At 43.4% G+C, this 21,757-nt stretch overlaps 1 protein-coding gene across 1 annotated transcript in view; it reads right to left on the reverse strand.

Annotated features, from left to right (window-relative positions):
• Nucleotides 1-827: 827 nt before the first annotated feature.
• Nucleotides 828-21,757, reverse strand: part of Orb2 (cytoplasmic polyadenylation element-binding protein orb2) — a 141,426-nt gene continuing 120,496 nt past the window's right edge. The window contains exon 8 of the mRNA XM_071769614.1: nt 828-21,523. Coding sequence (XP_071625715.1) covers nt 21,407-21,523 — 117 coding nt within the window. The 3' untranslated portion in view covers nt 828-21,406. The remainder of the gene's footprint in view (nt 21,524-21,757) is intronic.

Genomic DNA, 21,757 nt, shown 5'->3' on the forward strand with positions numbered 1-21,757 from the left:
ACCATTTTCACTGGTTTCTTGTAAAAAAATTCCGAAAAAAGCGCATTTTACACTAGAATACCCCATTAAGAATTATGGAAAAAACAATACAGTTTTGATGGTAAACCTTATTAATGCTTAGCTGATAATTCTTCCAAGTAGTGGTGTATGGACACACTTCTTTAACACTAATATGATATTGTCAAGCTTCTACAGCCGAACCTGGTACGTTTAATATATTTGCTCGAGCAGCCAGTTGATAAATGTCGGTTCGCAATGGAACTCTACAAATTGGATTTTCTGCATCCGGCGTAATACGAATTCCGGCCAACTATATAATATATAATATAATACCAAAATAAATTATAAGTTTAAATATTAAATCTTTAATAAGGAAATTATACAAGAACAAAATGGTTTACAACCTGAAGCATCAATAAATCGTGTTACAATTTATTCGTATCAGTCGGCATCATGAGACAAAAACCTTTGAATTCCCAATGTATCAATGGCAACGATTCATTATTTAAATGCATCTTATGATAAAACTGTACATACATACATATGATGATTTTTTACGATTTTTAGATAAAGTATAAGTAGATAGTATAGATTTACTTGCCTTTTTTTGTTTCGTTCCATTTCTAATTTCTGAAGATCATTCCTACGTACGAGATTACTTTGTTCCCGTGGGAACGATTTGCTAAATCAATATGAATTTCAACGGAAACTTAAAATTCATTAAATTAGAAAGACTTTGCGATTTGAACGATTTAACGTAACGCTCACTATCGAAAGCAAAAGAAAGAAGAAAACGGTACGAACAGTAACGTAAATGAAGCATCGGGTTATTTTTAACAAACTCATTTATTAAAGTACTAAAAAGGGTGGAAACGAACAAAATCGAAAAGTTGCACATATAAATATCAAGTAGTAAGAGTAGAAGAATAATATATTATGAACTATATATATCGCGCGCGCGGGATGCGACGGGGAGGGGCAAAGGAGACGAGGGGGTGGCGATTGTGCCTTTTGGCTCGCTGATTCTATATACTCGAGACGTCGTAAAATATATACATATATATCTCTCGTTTCTCTGCGTCTTTTTTTTCTTTTTTTTTCCTTGCGGGAGCGTTCGTCGAGGAATCGAGGATGGGAGGTGAGAGCTCGAAACGGTTCGGAGCGATAAATCTTCGTTAAATCGACACTAAATCTTCGTGACTGTAATTACGAAATGACGACTTTATGATTCGTCCGTTTTGACATACGCGAACTCGCGAGAGTTACATCTTATCGCTCCGAGCCCTTCGCTCGATTGCACGCACACGATTGTGTGAACCGAGAATTTACATCTCTCGCCGCCGGATTTGAAGTCGCGTTCGGGATCGGGCGAAAGCAAACAGGACACCGTGATATATCCATGAAAGAATTGATCTATTTTATAGCATTTCATTTCGAGAAAAGAAAAGAAAAGGTGACTCTTATAATTATAACAAACACGTCGTCAAATACGAAGTAGATCTTTTTTTTTCTCTTTTCATACATTTTCGCCTATTCGCGGCGTCTGCCTGTGGAGAGCCTGCGGAATTATTTAAATCCTCTCCACCTCTACCGTTTCCCATCTCCTTTCTTCTTTTGTTTTATCGTCGTTTTGAACATCATTTAGTCGTTATTTTTTTTATTATACTTTCCCGAATACTCTATACCCTTTCTCTCTCTATCTCCCTTTCCTTTCGGTCAGTATTCTCTCTTTTCTTTCCCCTTATTCCTTCCTCCCTCTCTCTCTCTCTCTCTCTCTCTCTCTCTCTCTCTCTCTCTCTCTTCCTCTTTCCTACGATATATATTTATGTATATATATATATTTATTTATATAAATATACACATATATATATCTTTAGCGGGTTTCGTCGCGCGTTTTTCTTTTAATACAAAACATAAAAATCATTGTCGTCGTCGTCGTCGTCGTTGTCATCATCATCGCGTCGTATGAGATCTCAACGGATTCTCCCCCCCTGTGAAACACAGCACGGACAGACCGACCGACAGACAGACAGACAGACAGACAAGGAGACAGATTAAGACAAGATTACACAGACAAACGGTGGACTACATTGTCGACAGTCGTGGCTTCTTCTTCTTTTCTCTTCTTTCTACCTCTCTTTTTCATTTTCTCTACTTTCGCAAAATTTTGCACACGCACACCGTACGCGAACTTCTTTTTCGTCATCTATTTCGCATCCCTCGTCATTTTTCCTTCCTTTCTCTCTCTCACGTTCTCCCTTTCGCTTTTGCTCTGTTATTTTTCTCTCACACACACTCGCAAATTCGCACACATACGATCGCGCGCATACGTTTGCACAAGATTCGCGTAATAAGCACGCTCACACCGAAATTTCTCTCCTCTATGTTTCTTTTTCTCTCCTCTATGTTTCTCTTCGTCGTCGATGTAGCTCCTTTTCTCCGCTTTGAACACTTTTTTGGGGAGGTGGGTGTCAGACTCTACCATTTTCTCTCTTTCCGCTAACGATTATTATACAAAATAATTAGAAAAATGTACAAAAATTCATAAAAATAGTAATAGTTACATAGTACAAGTTACTTTTGGGTAATTATAATAATATGTACGTGTGTGTCTATGTGTGAGTGTACGTGTGTAAGTGTGACCGAGAAACGAGCATGAAAGTACGACTCTACTGATAAAATCGTTCCAACGAGATGAGTCGGAACGCGTCGTCGCGAACAATTTTCCGAAGAGGAGGATCTGTTTTTTCCCCCCGCAGAAAATTATTCCGACGGGATATCGCGCGCGCGCGCGCCAATAATTAATAAATATCAATGTCGTTGCCTACGTACGTACATGCGTACGCGGGACGTCCCGTTATCGCCGGCTATTCAGTTAACGACCAGGTGCAGCCTCACGCTCTAAACACAAAAATCAGATTTCCAACAACACGATAATAATAAATCGTCTAACCGGCCACATTGTGTTAACGTATAGCGTTAACAGGTGAGGCTGAAAAGATTAACGCTGGCGATAACGCTTTCAAGGGATAAATATAATTTTCAAGTTTTTTGAAGGCTGGCCGAGCAGCCTGATTCACTTCCCAGAAAGAATCTGTCGTTAACGAGACATCAACGCGTCAACGGCCCGTCCCGCGTCAACGCACTTGACAACAGTGTTCTCTCTTCCGTTCGTCCGTTAATCGCGTTTTCCTTTCTAGTCGCTCTCGCACACACTCTCCCTCTCACGCGTGCTGCCTCTCGTCGTAGGTCTATACATTTATATGTACATACACATTTATAATATACTATGTCAGCGCAAAGACGATTTCTGCCCCGCTGCATTCGCACCGTGGTCACGTGCGGCAGCTGCAGTTAAGGAAGAGCAGAAAAGAACTTGAAAATTCGAACTCTGGATAATCGTTTACGCGTTGTATATATATAATATATATATCCGATCCGGTAAAATTACGCATATATAATTCCAAAAATTAATAAAGATCTAACGGTGCTCTCTCGCGGCGAGCGGCCGCGAGAGAAAAGATCGACGGGCAACCCGACTCGATAACCTCGCGAGCAATCACGTTGAAATTCTCGGTAAAAATATTCACCCTTGATTGCTGCAGCAGGAAAAACTTATCCTACGCGAAACCGCACGCATCACGGCCCTCCCTCTCGCATATATGCCCGATATACCTTAACGTTATTAATGCCACAATATATATTCACCGCGCGATTCCAGATCAACGGGCTCGCGTTCGTAGGGAGTCCTCGCCCGTTTAACGCCATCAGATACTTCGCGCTTCGGATTTTATTTATCTAATAAAAACAAGAAGAGAGAAAACGAGAAACGAGAAAAGTTGGAGATTGCGCGTACGTGAGCCGCGGGACAGAGATCGCGTTTATTGTTATAGCGCTAAACGTGCGTGGACTCTCGGGATCGGTGGAGTTCATCGGCTGTCGCCACAACGGCGTGCATGATCATCGGATGTGGAGCCGTTATCGCGACCCCTCGTTAAAAACGAACGTTCGTTAAATACGCACGCTCGAAAACGCCGGAGAAGAATTCCGGGCGGTCGAATTCTATCGGTTCCGATTATCCCCCCGTCTGAATTGACAGTGGAGGAATTTTCGGAGTCGATATATCGCGTCTCGTGTAAAACTCGGCGAACGCTCAAGCTGTTAAAAAAAAGGACTGTTTAGTCTCGATGGCAATTTTCATCCTGGATCGACTTGAGCGTCGGCGTTCGCCGGGTAAGTACGAGAAGCTGTACCCCCTCGCGGGGGTGGGTCGTCGCAGCGACTCCACATTTCTCGCACACGGAGCCGCGCACACGCATTTCTCGACATTTACACGCAATTAAATCGCAGCGGCGAACACGTGCACACACGTACGCATTGCACAGTATCATTGCGCGTTACTTTCGCACCTATCCCGGGGACGTACCTCCGTATATAGTTCTACGCTCTAGACGCTCGCGCCCCTTTGGGGATACCTTTCTCGCCCCCCTTTCTCTCGCATACACGTACGCGCGACAACACACCCAGGCATACGTCACACACACACATACACACATACACACCGAACGTCCCTCGCTCTCTCGGCTAAATATATTTATAACAATATTCTGCGACCAAAAAATAAACTCTATTATGTGTTACGCGCTAATTAAGCTACGATTATCGATCGATCACGGCTATGTTTTACATTTACGAAGGTTCCGTCGACTCCGGATAGAGATAACATATTGCGTGGGTTCCTCGGTTCGTTGGCCTGGTGCGGTGGCTCTCGTAGGATACTTTGAGTTTCCCCTCTCTCTCTCTTTCATCTTTTTTTTATTCGTTTTCTATTTTCATTTCCTATCGGCTTCCTCTGAACGAGACTCGGGCGACCGTTTTCGAAGGGAAGGAAGAAGAGTGAGGAGCAGCTATAGAAGCGACACGTGAGACTCGTCTCCTTCGTCCTTCGTGATCCGACTGTGTGTAAAAAAAAAAAATATCGGAACGCCCGTCGCTCGAAAATGCAACCCCTTGACCCCTCTTATATATTGCATTCTCCCTCTTCCGACTCCTTCTTCCGTGTTCCGTGCCAACGACCAGTCTCAGCGAAAGCTCGCCCGTTAAAAGTTAACGGATAAATTGAGCATAGTCGACAGGAGCGATCGGAGAATGCGATCGACAATGCGGTGAGGATTGATGAACGCGACGAATCTCGTCCGACGATCGACGACGACGCGGGGGGGGGGGGGGGGCGCATCGCGTAATCGAACGCGAGTGATCTCTCTCGCCGGTGATCTCGCGCAAATTGCACGATCCCGCCGGTCGAAGGGTAAATGCGAACAGACGGTCGTCTTCTTCCCCCCTCTCTCTCTCTCTACGAGTAAATAATACTGCGCTACTGGTTCTCACAGTGACGGGAGCTCGAAAATTACATAGCCGCACGACACACGATGCATCTTATCTCCGTATCACGAGCTCTCGGTATAACGTACGGTTCGCAAATAAAAAATTTACATTATAAAATATTTTTATAAAATATAACTGTTAAATTTTTTTTTACAGTATACACATTCCGCGTTTTATGTATTAAATTAATAAGGTATTTATTAATTAAAAAAATAGATATCATTATAAAATATATAATTGTTAATTTGTAGTATTCCGTTTATATATTAAATCACTAAAAACTGCCTTATATATAAAATTACTTAAAAAAATCACTAAAAAAATACTTGTTAATTAATAAAAATAAAGACAATGGTTCGCGCGTCGACATGCAAGGATAAACGACCAGATGGCGACGGACAGATTGAAAAATTTCTCAAACAATTTATTATTGTACAATATTGTGTGTTTTAATTTTTGAGATATTTTTTTTTATTATAAATTAATAAAGAGAGTACTGATGGTTAATCAGAAAAGTAGATAATCGTTTAGATCGACACAATTATCAAAAATAACAGTTTCGGCTGCATATGTGTGACGACACGTATGCAGAGATTTTTAAAAATAAAATGCAAAAAATAATTTATTTTCTCCACGCACGCGACCATATAATCCATCGAGCCTACGGGTATCCATAATATATGTTTCAGTCGACGATGAGTTTTGCTACAGTTTTAATTACAAAGACATGCGACAGTGTAAAATGCTAAAAGGTGGAGGTCTTAAAAAGGATCTATCAGCGAGATATATATATTTTTTTTCGTTTCGTACGCGAGAAACATAGTTCCCTAATATATTTTAAGTCGCTACATTCGATCGCGCGATCGACGCGTCTTTTATACAATCGCGCGTCCCGAGGTCGCGCATCTTCGGCGACTGCAGGTTTCGCGGGACAAGAAAGTTCGCGATCGCGAACGTGAACACAGAAACAGAGAACACGAAGAGAACCGAAATTGTATCGCTTCGTAGAAAAATGAGATCCGGAAGATTTAGAGCGCGTTCTCGCCACGATCGAAGCTAGAAGATCCGCTAACTAAACACGTTTAATTATCCTTGTCCCACCCCATTATTCTCTCGAGTTAGATATCCGTGACATGCGCTAATGTGTGCACTAATTGAGAACGACTAATTGAGAATCGCTTCTCGCACTCACTCTCGTTCCCGCTGCACGCGTTCTCTCTCTCTCTCTCTCTCTCTCTCTCTCTCTCTCTCTCTCTCTCTCTCGCCTCAGTCTCGCTATCCCGCACACTCTCTGCTTCTCTCGAGCGAATGCACTCACGCCCACCAGGCACGCTTGTGAAAATTTCCTTATTCTGCCAGACGCACGCTCGTTTTCCGAAAAATCCGCGAATATATCGAACATCAACATGTACTACTAACATCTTAAGTCGATTGACATATTTTAGAAAAAGGTAAAAAATCATCATCCTAGATTAACGCGTTTATCACCCTCACGAATTCGGCTCACGCGGCCTCGCACTCGATATCCATGCACGCGCACCCATTTTCATCGTCCTTCCGCCTTCCGTCACATCCGGTTCCTTCCCCTCTGTCTCGTTTTCCGCATTCCCCCCCCTTCTCCCGCGAAATACAGCATCGAGAAATCACGCGTAGCGAGCGTTCTCTCGCAAAAGACGTACGACCGGTCGTATAAAAAAATATCTAATTCACGGAAAAGGCTGCTTCGTTTGTTCCCCTCGATCCGCACATATCCCATCCCCTCGCCCTTTTTGCTCTCGTCGTCTCTCGAGAAATGTCGATGAGCTGTGAAAGGTGTCGAGAGCGGCGCGAAACAACGGCGCGATTTCTACGCGAATCGAGCTTTTTGCGAAAAGGAGCCGAACGGTAATCAAAGCATCGTTAATCCGTTATTCCCGATTGATCACCAAAATTCCGATTCCACGGGAATCGAGGATAATATATATATACTTAGAAATGTTTCGTAAATGTGGTGCGAGCGGGATTCGCTCTTTCTCCATCACATATTGGGTGCGATTCTCGCGACACGAAATTATGATAGTTCTATAACTGGCTGAGAACAACAGCTCGATTTCCGAGCTTCGAAAATGCGCTCGCTGATGGCTAATATACGTGTGTCCTTCTCCTTGTCTGACGTACACCCCAGACTTACGTTACTCTCGGAGAGCAGAGCGTTCGCGAACGTCCGCACGTCGGTGAATATATATATAAAAAAAAAACGTCCCGATCTCTTTTAAACATCCGTCGAGGGATGTCTCGACATTTTCGTGCCGTTCGAGTCTCGAATGTACGCCGAACACCGTTTTGGATTACGTCTGTCGCGTTTCACAGCCGTAAGTATCGCGCGTCGTTCGTCAAACGAGCGATCCGTCGATTCATAAATGTTACTCGGTAAACGGTCCAACGGAGGATCGCCGTCGTTTTCTCGCGGCGCGATCAGTCCCGATCGATCGATGACTACGATGGAGCGAAGATCGGCGCCGCTTCGCGAAGCGGCGGAACCGTCGCTTCGAGCGAAAACCTGTCCTCGTCTGTCCGAACATCCCGTCCGCAAGAATGCGTGTGTCTGTGATCATTATTCTTAATCGTAATTATAATAATAATTATTGTTATTATTATTATTGGAGTCCCTCGCGATTGTAGCGTCGAAGGGACGCCCTACGTTCATGAGCTAATTGTAGGATCATCAAATCGACCCGACGAATCTCGGCGATCGTCTCTCGGCGGTCGTAAAAAATTCGCTACTACTTTTTTTTTCTCTTTTAAAACTCGTGTGTCTCGTGATGGACGCGCGCGTCGAGCGTTCGCGTGTTTAAATACAAAAGTTCTCTTCGTTTCTAAGCATATATAGAATACACATTACAATATAAAGAGATTATTTAGAAAAAAGAACTGGTACAAAAAAAGGACTGGTTGGAGCAAATTGGCTAGCAACGATCGCGCGCCGCGTGTATCTCTTCGTCCTTTCTTTTTTTTCTTCTCTTATTTATTCATCCGGCTTTCGTTCCTCTTCCTTTTCCGCTGCAAGACCGCGGGCGCGCTCTCGTGTGATTTATCGTTTAGTATCCCTATATCGAATATCGACACGCTACACGCTAGCTGCTAAGAACAATCAATAAATCGGCATCTCGCGCGAACACACACACACAAACATTTCTTCTATCTATTCTCTCTCTCTTTCTTTCTCTCTCTCTCTTGAAGCCCTTTCATCCCGTCGCATTCATCTCCCGCGCGTCACCCTACTTTGCTCCCCCTGTCACATCTCGCGTTCTATAACACGCGTAATCACAAAGTTTCTAAACTCCCCCTGAAAAACGTTACATACATTTAAAAAAAAATAAGAAAGAAGAAAGAAAGAAAAGGAACAGCCTGCTACGCTAATCGTTATCATGTCACTCAAATGTATACTGTGACACGTGAGGGTGCCGTGTGCTTGTGTGTTATGTATGGCGCACGTGTTTCGTGAATGTGTCGGGAATGTGTCTGTGGGTGTGCGATACGCGCGAATATACAAATTTCGCCGCCGTGTTATCGTACATGCGTTTCGATCGGTCGACGATAAAGGCGATTTTTATCTCGCTGAACCGAAGTCGAGATTAGTCTGAAATCGCGCTGGAAAACACCCGCGCGGCGGCCTACACGCCCCTCCCTAAAAGATATAATCATTTTGTCATTCGCTATATCCGCAGGATCATCGTCCCTCCGACGTGATCCTGTTGCGGTAATTTCACTATCTCCATCGAATCTCGACATTGGAGGATACGCGCTCTCCTTACCGAGAGCCGAGGTTTAAAATCTTAAATGCTTTCTCTTTTTTTTTATTTTTTGAGAAAATATCGTGTCTATTCTTTTTAAAGATTTAAAATATCTCGTGAAAAACGTAACTAATAGCTTATTTTCTCTTCACATTTAATTATTTTTCTTAATTTTGAAACGCTATTTTATATGTTTAATGCTCTGGGAAAATATCGCCCCTTTATTTCTTCTTAAAGATTTGAGATATATCTCCGTGACGTTCAACTAATTGCAAGAGTTTATTTTCTTAGATATTTAACCTTTAGTTCTCGCGCAATATCCGTTTAGACATGCTTCCCATCCTCAAGAAACATGTAAAAATCAGGGGACGAGATTGAGCACGCAAAATGCGAGAAAGAGTTTTTCGTTACAGAAAATTGAAGATACGCCCATCGCAGCAATTTATCTAGATTATTGTAATATAGCGAATTTCTGTCATGCTCAAATTAAAGTTATTAGGGAAGGATATAGAACAATATTTGCCTTTCGAGCAAGTTTCTTTCTCTAATGAAAACTATAGAAGAGCGAGTAATTTGCTTGCTTGATTCTCACTTCCTCGAGTTGAATCAATTTGTCCGAAATATGCGAAAGAAGAGACATCGCGGATAAATCGCGTTCACGTGGGACAGATTATAGCCAGATTACCCAGAGGTGGGCAAAACGTAGGCACGCATATTGCGTTACGCGCGGAAGATTAATAGACATTTTATTAGCGAGCCTGACGGCTCATGCACGGCCGAGAAAAAAAAACACACATACACACGCGCATGCTTTCTCTTTTTCTCTCTTTTCCTTTCCAAAAATTAATCTATTTGCTGCTGCGGGTCAATGCCTTAAGATTCGGTGATAACTCGGTACGCAAAAGTTACACCTCCGATTTCTTTCATATAATGCATATATGTATATATAATTTATATATTACAAGATCATAGAAATTCGTATTCACAATTACACGCTTAGGACAATATCTATATATATATAATATTTATATATATATATATATATATATATCTTAAATATATATATTAAAGATTAGTAACAATAAGCTGATTCTACAAATACTTGACGAAATACACGGTGGCGAAACGCTCGCTCTCCCTCTTCTCGACGCGGCAATTCTATATATATATTATATATAAAAAAAAGAAAACCGCCCACGTCGCGGGAATCATTTTTTTTTCCTAGTTAATTGCAGGTACAGGATTCGCTAATCGAGGTTTCGTAGAAATTTGAGATAGTATTTAAAAACACGCTACTTTCGCACCTAAGAGGGACTATCTGCAATTTTTTTACTTTTTCCTCGTGGTAATTCGACTATTCGGGCGCTCGCGCGCGCCCGATCAACTCAATTCTCACCTTTTCCATCCGTGTGCGTGTACATGTGTGTGCCGTGTGTACATGCATGTGTATGTGTGTATATGCTACAGATATAAGAGAGAGGACTATATCATCTAGAAAGGGACAGCGAATCGCTAATATACGGGGATGGGATGCGTGGGGGGAGGTCGTCAGACAGTCTCTCGTCTTCACTTCCGCCCTAATATCCTCCGGCCCCCCGAGAAACAATCCCGACCGATCTTCTTCGATTTCTCTCTTTCCGAACGCGCGCTCTCTCGTCTCCCTCTCTTTCTCTTTCTCTCGTTTTGCTCGCCTCTGGGGACACTGGACGCTCGTCAATTTCGCTTTCCGCTCCCCTTCCCGCGCCCATGCCTAATGTCGGGCCACATCCACTTCCGGTGAATCGCCCTCGAGAAAAAGAAAAAAAAAGAGAAAAACCAGGGGGGGGGACACGTGTCGTACCCTTGTCGCATGTGCGGTGCACTTCGGCTCCTCCCCTCGTCTCGTCTCCGTTTAACACAATTCATTGCACTGCGCCCAGCTGCTTGCTTATTAGCGTACTCTTATCGCGTTATCTTCACGCTCTAAGATTTGCCATTTAATATATTTAAGCTTACCGTTCGTTCACACATACACACACGCATGCACACACAAAACACACACTCTCTCTCTTTCTTTCTCTCATATATATATATTATATATTTTACGCACATCTACATATTTTAATTCGAATTATACTAACAATAAGCGCGGGCGCGCGGGGACGATCGGCTAAGCCGCGAACACAAAGGCGAACCTTTCGCCTCGCACTCAATATGTACTACAATCGACTAATGCGAAAAGAAAGAAGAACAAGAAGAAATTTCATTTTGCTATCAAGATGCCGGAACAACGCAGGGATCCAAAAGACTCGCGAAGAGTATCCAAAAGCTTCGAGATGCTTTGGCTCCACATATGCCACATCCTTCAGAGAATCTCAAAGAGTACAGATGCAACAAGGGGGTCGAGAATCCTCTTTTGCAGCATGAAATTACTGTCAAAGACAGATCTTACGAATCCATGAATGAACGTACCTAATTTCCTCGACCGTGTCGTCTGTCCGCGCGACTCTATCGAAATATCGTTCAGATAATTAGGATACCTTCCATTCGTTTCAGCTAGGTCCGTGTCGCGCGATCGACGCTCGCGCGTTGTTTACCACTTGCCGGATTGAATCACGAGATATCTCACGCTTCGGGATATTTCGTCGCTCGGGGCAACGAAATAGAAACCGGCCGATCGGTCGAGGTGACGGAATCGAGAGGAGAATCTTTCTCGATGAGGTCCCGAGAATTCCTTCGAATCCGCTGACTGTTCTCCCGCCTTGAGTTGCGCGTATGTGCGTGAGAATGTGTATATGTGTGTTGTATGTGTGTATGTATTCCGATTGTTTCTTTGGTACGTAGAAATGTCTAAAATAATGACTCTATCGTAGTAACAATAGTGGCGATGATAATGATAATATATATAGCAATGATAATAGATACGAATAGGTAATCTTAATTGTAGTGATAGATCGCAGTAAATCGTAGCAATATCGTTGCGGAATATCTCGGACTAACAGTGAAAAAATCGGTCATTGTCGTCGCGGTGATGCGCTTTCTCTCTCGTCGACGACGATTCCGTAAAACGTAAAAATATAAATTCGTAAAATAGGAAAAAAAAAAACAGCAAAAAATATAGGAAAGAAAACTGAAATCTCGTTGAACCGGTCTTACGCGGTTTTGCGCGCGCTCGTGTGGAAGCGCCGACGGGCGATATACGTTTTATTAGAAAATTTACAAAATTCATTTCACGTCGTCGCGACGCGCGCGATGGGACCCACGTGTCGCCCGTCGCCTCCCACGTCGGCGCCGACCGATTGTGTGATGCTTTTGTGTATGCGTGTTTTACATGTATGCGAAGATTTCAGTATAACAGCGATTTTTAAATCCACCTTTTCGAGAATCCGGGGCAATTAATCTAAATCTCGTACAGAGATCAATCTCTCATCAAATTCTCAAAAGGCGAGACAAACGCTTGTTGTATATCGAACCACACACGCGCATACGTGTACGAAGTAATTAAAATTCTGCAATGATATCCCGATGATATAATCGGTAGCCATCATAAAATGAATGGATTCTTTCATATGGCTGTCGATATTTATAAAGTAGATTTTATAAAAAGCTATTGATCTCTTTACGCTTATCGCTAGAAACAATTCTGTTATACTATTTGTTTCGGACTTAATCATACATGTATACGTGTGTGTACGTGTGTGTGTGCGTGTGTGTATGTATGTAAAAAGAAAGAATAAAGAGCAAAATGATCTGTGTGATGATCGCTCTCTTATTTACAAAACACTATAAAATTTATCTATATAGCTTCGTAAAATATAAGAATAATAACTTTATTTAAAAAAATAAAAATTAATTAATTAATTAAATCGTACTCGGAAAACGGTACATCAGAGGATGAGCAAGAGGTGTACGCGGTTCTGCAGCTCTCTCTCTCTCTTTCTCTCTCTCTCTCTCTCGCATGATAATTCGCGCGACATTAGGAATCCTACTTACGTAACGCGCACATATCTCTCGCTTCTCCCTCTTTCGCTCTCCTTCTCGCGCGCGCGCGAGATTTCGATCTCACGATTACTCTATCGGTCCTCTCGCCTCAAGATTCGCTCTCTCTCGCGCACAAAGAAAAGCTCGCGAGAAGACGCATCTCGAGAAAGGCCCTCCTACGCGAGGAATCATGCCAATTTTTTATACACAATTGTGGAAATTATGCAAATTTTTTATATACACAAATCGTAAAATCATATTTTTTCTTCGTAATTAATTTCGAAATTAGACGGCACGAGTCCTTGCGTTATGTATCATTTCGACGGGAAACTCACGCATTTTCCGTTGTTCGCTCTCTCTCTCTTTCGTCGATTCTCTGATCGCACGATCATCGTATCGACGATGAGGGAAATAAATCACCTCTCGCCAAGTCATTCCTATCTCTCGCGTCCCATGTGCCTCTCTTTCTTTCTCTCGCACGCACCACCTCGCTCACATACAAACACACATACAAACACGCACTCGCGCATGCAGATACGCAGAAATGTTCCTACAAACACGCATTCGCGCAACTTCTCTGAACTAAGATATTTAGACAAGAATATAACAGCGGTATAAAAAACTTTTCAACACTGAAAAATACAAATCTATCGTAAATGACTACCATTGTTACTCGTTCCCTTTCACGTTTTTTTTAAATCAGTATGTTTTTCTTCCTTTCTCTCTTTTACTCTTCTCTCCTTCTTTCTCTCTCATCTTGCGTTTGTCTTTAATTATACGCGCATTACCCGAACGACAGTAGGTCCGCTTGAGCATGAGCGAACCGATATTCATCTAATCGCCCTTCTTCGCAACCCCACATGTGCGCCACGTGTCTAGATAATTAATCGCGTGTACTTTTCCCGTTTCTTAATCCACTTTATATCCTCACGCGGCTTATCTCCGTCTTTTCTCTCGCTTTTTACTGTCGTGTCGTGCAATATTTACCTAATTCCAATTGCATCCCGTTTCTTTTTTCCTTTTCTTCTTTCCTTCAAAGTCTGTCACAATATATTAGATATTTTAATCGTTATTATCAATTATATATTAGTACTTTATATATATAATATATATCTATATAATTGTCATTATATTATTATATATTATGCTTTATCACACATATTACAAAGGAGGTGAAGAATCACACCTAACATATTATTATTATTTTGTTGTTATTTTTTTTTTGTTACTGGCGTACCTCAAACGTTAACTCCGTACTGCGGATGTCGTTTTGCGATTACTTCGTTTCACTATTCATTGCGCGCCACGCTTACAGAGACGTTTGATAGTGTCTGTGTTGTGTGTATACGTGTATGGATGTGTGCATGCCGTATGTGCATATACATGCGTTTTCGCGGCTCTATATATTATTCTTTCTTCCTTTTCAACTCGCCTCTTTTCCTCGCCGCGCACCATCGAGATCCGAAAGCTCAAAAAATTGGAGTTCTTTCATTTCTTAGAATCTACGACGATCAAAATTCCAGTTCCAGGAAATCTTGGGAAGTTGCTTTTGCAGCGGAAAGAAAGACGTTATAAAGTCACAATTAATTTTTCAATTCAGAAATAGTGAAATATAAAGCGCATTGACGTGCTTTCTCAAAAGTCTAACTTACTACTGCCTCCATAAATTGTGTTTTCAAAGTTATCCTATAATTTTCTAGTCGACGCGATTGTAACTACAGCAAATTACAGCGCTTTTAAGAAAAGGTATGTGTTTAAAAGATTAAAATTGCTTAATAACCAAATAAAAATTTTTTAAAAATATATAACTACAGTCAAACACCAGCTAGTGATATTTTCCGTTAAATATTATAAAATGTAACGATTTATCAATTCATTCAAACTCGGATAAAACAGATTCAAACTAGCGAAGAAACAATATCGAGACACGCGTCCCGTGTAAATTTTACAAGAACGTACGTTATTTGTGTCAATAGCAAGCAAAAGTGATTTACGAACTGATTCTGCAAAGATGCACAATGTGCAGCAACTTCGCGACAACTAGAAGAGTCGGAGGGTGTCCCAGTCCCGCGACTGTATACCTTCGTCCAGTTTCGACCGATCGTTATCCGATCAGCAAAGTGATATGTTCGCGTCGTGCGATCGTACGCACAGTACAGAATGTTCACGTTTCCGGCACGTTCCGCGATACTCGCACGAGGTGTATCTCCTCGGGATCTCGCGATTATCAAACCGTTCCCGCCCAACTACTTCATCCCGACGAGATATCCCGCCTCCGTCCACACAAAAATGTGTGGGTCGCGGTTTTTCGCGCTCTCCGATTTTTTCTCTTCCCTTTTAAATCCAAACGTGTAAACGAAGTCGGAGGTATCGGGCGAGATTGGACGTGTGGTACTCAGGGATCGATCCAACTCAATCTGGCCGCCATAGAGACGCGAATTGAAGGGTATAACACACGAGATACCTTGAGTTTCAAACCCTTCAATTTCTAAAAAGTTTATTCGGTGGCGGCTCGGAATAAAAGATTCACGGGAATCGGACGTCGTTGAAACAAATCGTGCACGGCCAACGCGAAAACGATCGTTTGTTGATGATTATAGATATATAATGATCTCCCTTGTCGAAATTCGGGAAGCTGATGATTAGGTCGGATTACTATTTGTTACGTCGTAAAAATTCAGGGCATATTGTCATCGTGATCGTAATATCGCTCTCACGTCGGCCAGGGCGAGGCGTTTCGGTCGATTTTCGAGAATCTAAACTAACGGCGAGCCTGAACGCGCTTCTACACGAAATATACTTAACGCTTCTTTCCCCCTTCGTTGCGCCTTATAAATCGCTAGCACAAAAATAAGTGTTTCGCACAAAGAGGTACACGATGCCGGGTCGGGGGATGGGGGAAATATCAATCGGGGATTGGGGAGATCGAAACCCGCGAAACGACCCGAGTCACACACAGTGAGATTGAACATTTAGCTAGACACCCATATCCAAAGAGACACGACTGCGTAGTATCACGTTATACGCGTTTGATAAGACGTGTTCGTGAGAGTCGAAAAAAATCGTGTGCTCGTAAGAATTACTTTACGGTTTCCTTGTTTACTTGTGTCGACATGAAAAAGATCGTATACTCGATTTACGATTTTTACTTTGGAGATTGTGTGTGTGTGTGTTAGAGAGAAATTGTGTATTCGCAGCTAGGTTTTTGCGATTTTTAATTGTACACTAATTGCATACCCCGTGTGTGTGTTTTGTGTATTAGCCAGAATGTACTTTCGCGTATGCGCTCGCGCTCCCGAAACAGGTTCCGAAGTGACGTTCTGCGTGACGGGGACGACACGTCCTGTCCTCCTTCCTCTCACTCGCCTATCTTTTTTTTTCGCACGTTTTTATCCGTTTTTTGAACATTATAGAAAAATTTGTCTAGAAAAATCGGTCTCGGTCCTTGTCCAAGTACTCGCTCGTTCAAGTATTGGAACACGACGCTACTCTTTGTGTCTCTCTCTCTATATATATATATAATATATATTTATATATATAATATGTATATATCAATATATATTTTTAGTTATCAATTGATTTAGGTGAATTGGTACCTAGGTAAGTTTTGCTACACAATTATATCGATCGATTAGTGGAGCATGTGCGTGTGTGTGTGTTTATGTACGTGTGTATATGCGAGTATGTGGCCGCGCACACGAGTGCCTGTTTGACGACCGTGTTCCGTGCTCGCGAAGTGTGTGATTTGACAAAAATTTTCGCCTAATATATGAGCCGGCCTCGCGCGCACACACGCGTGATTTCTACACGCGCACGGCCACGCGCGCGAGCACGCCGGCGTTTTAATTTATATTAATATACATATATATATATATATAAATTTGTCCGCGATAACAACACGGATATGCCCGATCGCGGCCCGCGTTTTAATTTATTTACTGCCCGCGTGTGCCACGATATATTTCACTTTCTCTCTTTCTTTCTCTCTTTCACTCTCACTCTCGCTCTTTCTTTCTCTCTCTCTCTCTCTCTCTCTCTCTCTTCCTCTCGCTCTCGCTTGATTTACAAGAACGGTGACTCGTATGTAAAATTGCACTAACTAATGCTTGCACTCCTCTCTCTCGTCATGTCCCACCCCCTTTCTCGCGCCTCTCCTCTAAGTTTGTTTCATTCACGTGTGGTCTCTGTTTTTTTTTCTCCCGCCGATCCTTTCCTCTCGATCGAAACGGTTCCGGGCTTCCGTTAAATGCGGTAAGTAAAAAATCGATCGTTTCTATTTAGAATATTGCGAGAGATAGCAATGGATAGAAATTCAACATACTCGCTCTACTAACTAATTTATGTGTATAATTATATACTAGGGTTTGCCCACCTCCTTCTCCGCCCCAAAAGCCTTTGGTCGCGCAGGCGGCGACTCGAGGTCCTTTCCACATTCCCAGGTCTTATTTGTCTCCTATTTTATCTAAAATTTCGCCCACGTTTTGATCAGATTCGGATCCAATCGTACTCCAACCCTTAATCGAGAGCGCGCGCGAGTCAAAGAGGGCCGGCGACGAAAAGGTTCTTCTTCCCCCGTTCTATTATATTGGATTTATTAATATTCTTTTCCCCCTTCACCACACCACACACGCGACTCTCGTCCGCATCGAACGCACGCGTGTCTTCGCGGGCCGAACGGTGTGTCTCAGACGAAGGGACGGAGGGTCGTCGTTGAACGTGGCCGCCATTCTTTACTGCGTCTTCCATCAGACAGCACCCGTCTAATAATAACGGATTCCCTCCCTGCAGTGCTCTAATAAACGCCGCCTACCATCTCTACACGCGGCGAGACAAGATACATCATATATATATATATATGATATATACAAAAAGGAGTACCAAAAAAATAAATATATATGTGTATATATAGATGTGTGTGAGGATTATTTCCTTTTGTTTCTTCATTAGATCTGTACGCAAATATATGTATCGCGAATCGTCGGTCGCGTAATCGCCTGTATGCTGTGTGTGTATACGTGTGTTTGTTGTGTCGCGGATTGTACAAAGTCCGATACGTGTGTGCAGAAGAAGAGTATCGCGAGAGAGACTCGCCATGCGAGGTTTAAACTACGTTTACCGATTCCTGCTGCTGCTGCTACGTACAGAATGTGGCTTTTTTTTGTCATCTACGAAGCGGAACACACAACGTTGCATATTAATTCCGAGCGCGACGCTTCCCAGCCCCACGACCTCTCGGCCGTTTCGCGAAGGAACGACCCGGCTATTGTCGGAAGTATTGTGAAGAGACACGCCTTTTTTGCATAACAAAAGGGTCACCGGGAGGTGACGAACGTCCGGTATTAGCGCTAAGCCCGCTTCCTCTACTACTGTGGGTTAGTTATCAAAAGTATCCTATGTTATAATGTACCGAGGGATATTCTCGAGTGAGAGACGAATGACGGTACGGGAAGTTGCTTCCGGTAAAACGCGTCAAAAAGTCGTCGATTAAATCTCGCCGGGATCGCCGCCGGATTCGCTAAAAGGGCGCGCGGTAGGAAGCGTCACGCTTAAAATTTACGGAGGTCCTGCGATCTGCCAAACCAAGACTCTCTATACTGAACCCTTCGAGAATAGAAATCCTGCGCGTTTCGGCGAAAAGTGAGCTCTTTTCTCCTTCCTCCTCCTTTTCCTTTTTTCCCCTTTTATTTGAACTACGGCGATTGCGTTTGATTATATACACCCAGCGAAGAAGACCGTTTCGTTTTGAAGGGATTAAGAAAAAAACGTGCACACTCGCGGTCGCGATTAATAAACGCCAGTTAATCGATTAATCGGTTAGAGAAGAGGGATCGGTATGTATGTACAGGAGCGGACAATATGCGGCATTCTCTATATGTATGTATGTATATATATATATATATATGTATATATATATATATATATATATATATATATATATATATATATATATATATATAATGTACGAATCTATAGTAGTGTTCCGCGGCGAAACGCGACCCCCTCAAGACGCGTCGCCACACACTTACAAATCATCTATCGGACGTATGAAGAGAGTAATTAGATACGATCATTTCTATTTATAACGATGCTTCGGTATTCCGCGAGTCACGGTTTCTATCGCTACTTTGGTTTCGAGAAACGACACCCCCCTGCCCCTTGCGTCCCGCTTCGCACGCGCGTCACTTTTTCTCTTACCCTCCGCGAAGTCGAGCGCGAGATCGCTTCGCCGCGAGAGAGGATCCGCGAGGTAAGTACGCCGTTCGTTGCGCGAGAACGTTTTCGAAAATACGCCGACTACGGAGAGAGTGACCGTTTATATTGCACATAGTAGTAAAGTCGGGGTGTAAAATTCGTGAGCGACAGCGGTGGCGAACACCCTCGACCCTCGCGTTCCCCGCGAGCGAGTAGCGGGCTCTCTTCCCCCTTCGCGGGCGGACGATACACGCGGCTCGGCTTCGCGATCCCTTCGTTTTCGGTTTTTGGGAAAGAATCGGACAATCTGGAGCACACCGCCACGGTGCCGTATACAGCCGTTCGCTCGCTCGCGCTTGGAGAACTGAACTATCGCGGTTTCCGTTTATCCCTTCGTCGCCCGGGTGACACCTCTTCTCGCTAAACTCTCGGTTTCCCCATTGTTTCTTTCTCGTTCGTATTTCTTTCTACGTTATTTCCTTATTTCCTTTTCATTTGAATAAGTTAATTAGTAAAAAATCATTTTCTCAAGTGCCACCCTACGGCGCGCGCGGCGCGTTATTCGGCGTGAGAAACGCACCTATGTAACATATCTTTAATAAGTTCTTAATAACTAGGAAACCGTGTATGTGTGTACGTTTTGTGTATGTGTGGAGTGTTCTGCGTTTGTGATACAGAGAATTACCTACACAGCGGGTTGAAGCGTGGCTTTTTTTCATTATTGATTAAACATCCAATGCGAACGATTCGTCACTATCCTCTCCCTATCACTCTCGTTCGGGTTTCCCACCGGTCCTCATCACCTACGCGTCTTTTCCGACCTTGTTGCTCTCACTGTCACCCCCTCATTCTTTCCATCTCTCTCTCTGACTCGCATTCTCTTCCAATCCCATTCGCTCATTCTAGCGACACACTCTCGCGTCGGATGATCAGGTACTCGCGTTTCTTTACGAACATTCGTCGCGCGGAAATCACTACTTTGCTCGGAGCGCGGGTTTTCGTCCGGCTTTCGTACAAACGGCGTCGGCGGGAAAATACGAGCCCCCGTTCGTCGAGAAGTCACTTCGCCCGCTTTGCGTCCACCCGGGTCGCGCATCGTAAAATCAAAATCCCGCTCGACCGGGGTGGACGGGCACGGGGGGAGAAACTCCCTCGTTCTCTCGGTTCACGCGGCAGTCGAACTCGGAAGGGGCGATCCGCGGCGGATCGAGACGCAAGCGCGAGGCGGATCCGGTAAACGCTCGAGAAGGATCGGTGCCGGCAATCGGCGCGGGGTACGTAACGCGAGGGCGGCGGCGGCGGCAACGGCGGCAGCAGCCCCTCCCTCGCTTGCTCGGCTTCGAGACTCGCGGTAACTAACAATACTCGATCTTTCGGACAGAACCGGTGCATTTTACAGCGCAGACAGATAGGATTATACGTGTACGAGTAATCGATATACTGAGAATCCGTGTCCGTTTTCTCTTTTGAATCCTGTGTCTCGGCATGTGTCTTTCTTCGTTTTCTTCTTCTTCCGGCTCGATGATATCGCCTCGGCGTGGATCCGATCGTCCCCTCTTCTTTGCTATTTTCTGGCGCCTTCGTCGGCGAGAGATCTGTTTCCGGTTTTCGGCAAAGTTATCTGGATCGGCACAGTTTTGGCTCGACGATGATACCGGCGGCCGTTAGTACAAGTCGTTACGGATGGCGAGGTCGAAGATCGGAACGACGCCGAGAGCCTGCATCGACTGGCGGGCAATAGCGGCTGGTTTCTTCCTCCAGTATAACCGGTATAACTTGAAGTAGTAGCAGTGGAGTAGTAGTAGTAGTAGTAGTAATAATTTGTAGTAGAGAATAGTAGTTGTGGTAGTAGTAGTAATAGTAATAATAGTGGTAATAGAGTAGAGTAGTGGTAGTACGTAACGATCGAGTGGTGGTAGTAGTAGTAATAGCAGTTTTGAGGCTGTGTTCTTGTTGTAGATAAGTAAGTAAGTAATATGGGGGGCAGGGGGAAGTGAGGGTTGGTTGGGGCACGTGAGGGGAGGGTGGGGAATATTGATAGAGGTGGTAGTTAATTAGCTAGGGCTGCGAGATAATTAGGGACAACGCAGCTGGGGTTAACACCAGCGGAAAGGCACGGCCCGAGGCCGATCCGCGCCCTCCTTCACCAGCGGCTTGTGGAACTCCCGACCTGGCCGGGAGTGGATAGTTGCCCAGCAATGCTCGCAGTAGTACTGAAAATAGTATTATAATTCAGACTTCAATATTAAGTTTATCAAAAAATTTTATCTTCTCTTTTATACAAGAGAAAAGATAAAATTGTGTATTGGTCATTTACACAATAAAATAATTAAAGGAACAACAGAGTCTTCCATCTAGTTCCATTATTAAAAAATACGAATACGATTTTAGTTTTGAATCGCGTGGATGCAATTATTGGATGAAATTCCAATGGAATTTCAGAAATC

The sequence above is a fragment of the Temnothorax longispinosus genome, chromosome 2 (genome assembly GCF_030848805.1).
Source record: "Temnothorax longispinosus isolate EJ_2023e chromosome 2, Tlon_JGU_v1, whole genome shotgun sequence".
Classification (NCBI taxonomy): Eukaryota; Metazoa; Arthropoda; class Insecta; order Hymenoptera; family Formicidae; genus Temnothorax; species Temnothorax longispinosus.